Source organism: Aptenodytes forsteri, unplaced genomic scaffold (genome assembly GCF_000699145.1).
Source record: "Aptenodytes forsteri isolate BGI_AS27 unplaced genomic scaffold, ASM69914v1 Scaffold46, whole genome shotgun sequence".
In the NCBI taxonomy this organism is placed as follows: Eukaryota; Metazoa; Chordata; class Aves; order Sphenisciformes; family Spheniscidae; genus Aptenodytes; species Aptenodytes forsteri.
In genome coordinates, this window is record NW_008794774.1 from 384186 (window position 1) to 391797 (window position 7612).

The window sequence follows — 7612 nt, forward strand, 5'->3', positions numbered from 1 at the left end:
TTTTTTTTTTTTTTGTTTTCTTTTTTCCCTCCTTTAAAAAAAAAAAAAAAAAAAAAAAGAGTTTCTGTACAGGAAGGATTATAGAAGATACTAATTTATATTGAACATCATGCAAGAAAAGCTGCTTTTCAGGTGTATGACAGGAGTACTACTTTTTAATTCACTCATGGTGTTCTATACCATTATTTTCCTAGCCCTGGGTACAAGCCATTTCTAAATATCATCAAACCACAGATCCAGAAACTAAGTGAAATAGCAGAAGAGCAAGTACAGCCTGAAGCTTTTCAGCCAGTGAATCCTTCTAAGGTTACTGAACAAGCAAACCCCAGAGCTGAGGAAAGCAGGACTTCATCTAGCCACGGCACTAATCCTCAGAGTGATGCTGGCAACAGCAATGCAAGCAGGCATGAAGAGGACAAGTCTAAGACAGAGGATGAGGATTCATTCCAAGAAGGCAGTTATGACTGTATTGTGTCTTAAACGGAAGATGAACAACTTCCCAAGCATCAGGTGTGAAAGGAAGCAAACCAGCTCTTAGACATGCTTCCATGTTTTGGATTTGAACTTTTTTCTTTTTTTTTTTTTAAATATTTCAATCTTTGAAATCTTTAGTGGGGATAACTAAGCAGCAGTTTCATCTAATAATTTTAAAAGGAGGCAAGTTTTTTTTTTTTTAATGCAATCTTCAGGCTGCAGCTTATGTTTTGATACTTAATAGTGTTGAGAGACAGTGAATACCTATGGAGACAGGTTCAGCTAATATGTTCATCAGTACCTTTACATCATCACATGTTCTGAAGAAACTACTTATCTCTTGCTTGAGTTTAAAAGGTGAAGAGGGGATTAAATTTAAAAACTGTTATCCTTTGCAGCTTGCCTGCCTAAGAAATGTCTGATCAATGCAGTTCAGATTGGTTTGATATCAATATTTTGTATTAAAGGACTGTAAAATATATTGTATGTTTTTGTGAATACTCTTGTACAAATACTCAAGGTTGTACCATATTTGAAGGTACCAATATGTATTGTGCATGTTTCTAGATTACTAGTAAAGTTAAAGCAGAGTTGCACTTCTTTCTGGATGAGGCATACTTTACTGACCTAACATTGACACAAGGCGGCTTACCTGTTTTTTACTGCCACTTACAGATCTTGTAGTTGGGTTTAAGGGATTGCTGAAGGTTATTTATTTCATTGTAAATTCTTTTCTGAAAAATGGATTTTTTAAATGTAAATAATCATCATATACTCTTGCTATGGAAAATTAGTTTAACAGCTCATACTTAAACATTTTTCAAACACTTTATAATACACATACTTGTAACTAAGACATATTTAACTTTCATACAATGTTATGGAAAGCTGGCTGCAGAAGTCTGTTGCTTTGAGGTACTTATTTTTTCTAGCTGCTGTCCCTATGTAATAACTACCTGTAACAGCAGTAATTTAGATATTAGCTTGTTTGTACTGTGCAATCTGAACAAAAATGCAACATTACTCATTTTATACAAAATAAACTAGTTTATTTTTTATAACATCACTTGATTACTGACATGGACCAAACTAGTCATCGTAGGGTAGTTACAGCATCTGTTGCTTTTCTAGTGTAGTTACTAAATGCACATCCATTTAAACTCTGAAAATTAAGAATATTCATAATTAAGTTGAAATAAATTGTGGTTTTATCTTTATTTCCTTTGTAGATAAGATCAAGTGCTTTAAAATGTACAAATATTAAACTGTTGCTTTAGAATGGCTTTACTAAGCCAATACAACCAGTACAAGTGCAATAACTGCGAGTATTACTTGGAAAGCTGGAGATTTTAGTGAATGCAGCTTGAATTTCCATTTAAGAGTTGAAACTAATATTGAAGTTATAGGAAAGAAATCTGGTCAAGAGTCCCAGCATTAAGCTTAGTCTGCACTGTAGCTACTGGTTACAGATGATGTCTATCATACCTACGGGCCTGTTGTGATCTGACGTCAAAATCCATTATTGTTATAAGGGGATACTTAAAGCTTTTTTTATGATTAAAAAAACTGCTTAATCATTGTTAAAAGAAATAAAAACTGTGCTCCAAGTTAATATTTTTCTGTGGTTCTGTGGTAATGATGTAAGCCAAGCCCGTCCTGATCAGCTTCCTGCTGTTCAGGTGTTGGATCTGTACAAGTAAACAAACACATACACTAACTGATATACTAATGCTCTTAATATTAGTATCTTACTACTGTGCTATTGTTGTTTAGCAGTTAAATCTTTTTAGTTGTGATATTTTAGAAGTTTGTACTTCTTTAGTGGTAATTATCTCTATGCAAATCTTACGTGCTAATTTTGTATTTCAATTTCACTGCTGTTATACCTGTAATTAAAAGACAAATGTATTCAACTTTACTTGAAGTTACACCTGTGGAAAATAACTATTTCTGACTTCAAGCTATTGACAGTAAATTACCAGAATTCAAGTAGGTTGTCTCAGAGAAACAAAGCTCTCAAATGAAGATTGTTTTAGTTTGATGCATCATACCCCTATGGCCTGTTTTACAGGACGAAGGTATCAAGCTTCTAAGTTAAAAATTACCTTATTAGTGCATCTTTGAAGCGACATCCACTTATTATTTTGAAAAGAGGTGTACTGGAGTTAGGTGGCAATGGTGTGGTAGCAAGGGGGACTGCAGGGATGGCCTCAGTGAGTAGAGCCCAGGAGCTGCCCCTGTATCAGACACAGACACTTCCAACAGACCCACCACAGGACACAGCTGAGCCCATCAGCCAAGCTGGTGCCTCCTCTCTGATAATATATTTAACAAGGGGTAAAAAAAATGCTGTGCAGCAGCTGTGAGAGATACCAGTGAGGAAAAAAAGATCTGAGAAACAGTCCTGCAGACAGCCAGGCCCATCAAGGAAGAGCAGGAGGAGGTGCTCCTGGCACTGGAGCAGAGATCCCCTGCAGCCTGTGGCTCTGTACAAGTAAACGCATACATTAACTGATACTAACATTCTTAATATTAGTGTCTTACTACTGTGCTACTGTTGTTCAGCAGTTAACTCTTTTTAGATCATGGTGAAGCAGGCTGTCCCTCTGCGACCCATCAAGAGGAAGATCTAAATGAAAGACTATGCCATGGGAGGGACCCCGTGCTGGAGCAGGGGAACAGTGTGAGGAGGAAGGAGCAGCAGAGAGGAACTGTTACAGACTGACCATCCCCGATCCCTCTGCACGATTGTTTAAGAGGAGGTAGAACAGTGAAGTTGAGTCTGGGAAGAAAGGGGAGGTTGGGAGAAGGTGTTTTTATTTTTCTCTTTGTTTGTTGCTATCCTATTTTATTTTTAAATTGGCAATAAATTTAATTTAATTTTCCCCAAGGCCAGTTTGTTTGGCCTATTCTAGTAACTGCTGAATAATCTCCCCATCTTAACCTGTGAGCTTTTTCATCTTTTTTTTCTCCTCCTGGCCTGCTGACGAGAGGGAGTGAAAGAGCAGTTGGGTGGGTACCTGGCAGCCAGCCAAGGTTAACCCACCACAAAAGGTTTATTCATCTACAACCATGCACTAAACCTAAACATAGGAAAAATGGGCCATTTAACTAGTTGAGGGTCAACATTTTCTGTGGCATTCCAACTCACTGTCTCTCCTCTCACTTTGCTTATCCAGCTCACATAAAACTGGCTGCCCTGGTTCTTGCCAACCTGGCCTACTTAAGCGTTTAGCATTTAATGGCATAGAAAGATGTCCAATTTCCTCCTTCACCAGAATTTGCGTATCATCAGTTTTCTTGATCTGATTCTCATCCTGTACAAAACTAATTGCCTCTGAAAAACGGCAACAATGCTGGATTCCTTGCTACCCATTTACAAAAAAAAATCCTCTCACACAGGGTATACTTGCAAAACTGCTCGAGTCGTCATGTTTCTGAGGATAACTTTCGCCATCAGTTTTGTCAACCAAAGTAAGTAATTTTTCACTAGTGTGTTTTAGTCCAAAGCAACCAATTTAAACGGTTTTAGAGCTGAAGTGTCTGTAAGCTACAGGTTGAGATGCACTGCTAAGTAAACAGAAATACATGAATGCACAATCTAGCCAGAATCTGTACAAAAGAGGTCCCTCTTTCCATTATAAACTGCGGGGAGAAGGTGTCTATAGCTATAATGATATTATAAGAGATGATGGGTGACTTGTTGAGGGTGGTAAGCTGGCTTCAACTAAAGGAAGGAGAACCCCCAAGAAAGAAAAGGCCACAGACCCGACTTACTGTCTCATCATAGTTTCCTATCCTAGAGCTGAAGACTGTTGAGATATTCTAGTGGGAAGTGAGATGAATGCCAGCTTATGGTGAGTGGCAAAAGTAGTCCCAGTGCTTAAACACAGAAAAGGGAGGAGCTTTCTCATACCACTCTGAAAGAAAGATACAACTTGCTCTTGCTGAGTTTTCTATTTATCATGTACCACCGGAAATAAGTAAACTCAAGGAGTTTCCTACCACAGAGCACTGAGACGAGACTTTACAAAAGCCCACAACTGGAGACTGAAGCTAGCTAAACGTTTCAGACATAACTTTTCATAACTTTTTCAAATTATTGTCTCCTATCAAAAAAAGAAACACCCCACCACCACACACAGAAAAAGCAACATCCCTGAATAAACCATGCATATGCATGGGCAGCTTTCTAAGACAGTTACTTAAATTCACCTGTACCTATTGGCTTTGAAGCTTGTATTTGTTCCAGAGTCTCAGACCAGACTGACAGAATTATTCCTTTCTAGACAAACTACTGCTAACTTTCAAGACTGATTCTTAACAGCTTTCTGAAACTGTATTTTTTTAAAAAAAACCTGTTTTGTTAATGGCCAGTGATGCTTGACACTCTGCTTGAAATATAGGTAGCAGTGACTAGATGTCCCTAAATTTGCTTATACTTCCTGCTCAAGTCTCGGCTTTATCCTTGGCATGTTCTCAAACTGCATCTGCAGCCTTGACAGAACTATGAAGTGTCACAGGCCAACAGAACCTCTTCTGCAGTGAACAGGGAAGCCTGACTACTTTCTAGGACTAATCTATCCTCTGACACTGGAACAGATTTTCATGAAGACTGAGAATCCATGTTCTATCTTCAAAACAGAAGTCACACTTAGGCAACTACGTGTTGTCTAACCACAGAGTTTTGTGACAGCACTTCAGGTTATTGATCCTGCATGGCTTTTTAACCATCCTTCACTAAGACCGCATATCAAGTTCTAAGATGGGTCATCCTGCACGCTCCTTCCAGATTATTATCAAGAACTAGACTAGGTTTAGCCCTCAACAAAAAAAGTACTGAACAGCATTACCATACAGGCGAACTCTTCAGCAGCTATGTCCCATATGCTACAATTAGCTCTGTATAGACTTGTTAGATCTTGTCTATTTAATTAGTGTTTTTCCAACAGGTTTGCAACCCAACCTAGATTGAACAGACACTGAAGACACATCTTGCTAATGCAGAACAGCTCCACTCAGCTCAACAGTCTGTCACTGATAGCTAAAATTCTACTGTTCATTGCACCTATCTTTCTTTCTTCAAATGCATACTTCTACTTGACAGGCAATCTGAAGGTACGGTGACACACTCTAGTGCTGCATTAGATTGTATAAACACAACATGTACAGGCCTCCTTTGCAACCACATGCTTAAATTAATAAAATACTTATTTCTGAAGCTCTTTTACCTATAGATATGTAACAGAATACTATGTATGTTAATAGAGAACATAATAGATTCTCAAAGCGATCAAAAGTCATGGAAGAACTCTAGCATTAAGGAAGAGTGAAGCAATTTAGAAAAGGCTGTGCATGTAAATTGTTTCAGATAAACATAGGGGAACTCTGATCAGCTAGCTGCTTACTGCCCCCACTAAGAATAAAGACTGTTTCTACTTCGATGCTCTTCTACCCTTAAAATTACCAGCTGCTTGCTTTTTGTGTATTTCACAGAATAAGACACACAATACTTTTTATGAGAAATAATAAACCACAGTAGCAGAAGACTAATCTGCTTGTACTGAATGGGGAAGCAGATGGACACTGAAACAGTTAGCAAAATTTTCCATCCTGTTTTTCTACCTGTGATCAACAATAAATTTGCTCTCAACTATCAGTTTTACAAAGAATACTTAGCTTTGCTACCAGTGACTCTTCCATACCACATCTTGTTTCAAGAAGAACCTTCCTCTCCAGGCAACCAGCCAGGGCCCTCGTTTTAACATTGCCCAGATAATTTTTTACATTCTTTGGCCATGCTTATCTTCCACATAGCTCTAACTCCAACATCACTTAGCAGTATTTCTACCCCAAGCTTAAATAAAACATTAATGCAATGAATAAAACCAACTCAAATATGCCTTTAATCATGCTGAAAAATCAAGTTTCACTGATTAAGTTTCGCTTTTATTCACAAAGGCAGAAATTTACAACAAACTAGACATCCCTCATAATTAAATTATTTAACAAAGGTCAAATCCTGAGTTAGCAAAGTTATTGCTTCACTGAAGTTGCAGAAATTGTTAACAGGCATTTTTATGTTTTTGGCTCCCAGTACGAATTCTTCACACAGCACTTTTTCAAACTTTAAATCAGAGGCAAAACACAAGATAAAAATCAAGACTGAGGAAGACTGTAAATATCAGTGCAGCTTTAGTTAACTAGCTGTGCATCAGCTAGAGTACAGTACAAAACATTCGTTGAGATTCAAGACAAGTGTTATGAACTAAAACTCTGTTTTTCAAATCATTAATAGCACTTTTTTTAAAAAAGTAATAAATGCATAATATAGGGATTGTAGTTTCAATCAGATACAATCAAGTGAGTGATGATTAAAGCACATGTTAATGTAGAAAGACCCAGTGGTTTTAAGATACTGATGGCCAGTTTGTTATAATTACAGTAATTAAACCTCCATGAGTCAGTTGACAATCTTTACGAATGTACCTTGCAACAAATTAAACCAGTTCTTGCCAGTATTGTACAGAACTACAGAACATACAAAACTACAGAACAATTTGAAGGAAAAATACCTGATTGGGGAGCTGCTCTCCATCACAGCTCACACAAAGTGTCACAAAATTTTCTTTCACATGCCCTGCAAACCTCCCAGTACTAGCATGTTTTTACTCGAAATGATGATGCATGCACAAAATCTGCTTTGCATGTGATTTGGCATTACTCATGAGATGAACAAGATACTAACCTGTACAATTTGTAGCATGGTATTGATGTCACAGAATGTTTTATATATAGTTTGGAAAAAAGCATGAAGAAGTTTCTTCAGGTACACAGAGTTCTTTGAATTTCAGAAACTAACATTAACTATTAGACTGCACTGAAAAAAACCTAAGAGTACAAAAACCCAAAGAGGTTAGTGGCTTCTGAACTCAAAGCTTGTCAATTAAAACTGGAATATGTTCTAAATCACTCACAGTCATTTATAAAACCCATCCTGTGGAAATAAAACGAGCAATCCAGAGATACTAGACACCTTTAAAAAGATGACTCTTCTTGGTATTTTTCCTTATGGAAAGCAAACTGTATTTTAAGAAACAGTTAAATATATTACAGAGTCTCTCCAGAGGAGATACCA

At 37.3% G+C, this 7612-nt stretch overlaps 1 protein-coding gene across 1 annotated transcript in view; it reads left to right on the top strand.

The window, feature by feature from the left end:
* The window catches only part of RIC1 (RIC1 homolog, RAB6A GEF complex partner 1), a 54410-nt gene extending 52018 nt beyond the window's left edge, over positions 1-2392 (top strand). Inside the window, exon 26 of the mRNA XM_009274262.2 lies at positions 195-2392. Within this exon, the coding sequence (XP_009272537.1) occupies positions 195-480 (286 nt within the window). The 3' untranslated portion in view covers positions 481-2392. The remainder of the gene's footprint in view (positions 1-194) is intronic.
* The last annotated feature ends 5220 nt before the right edge of the window (positions 2393-7612 follow it).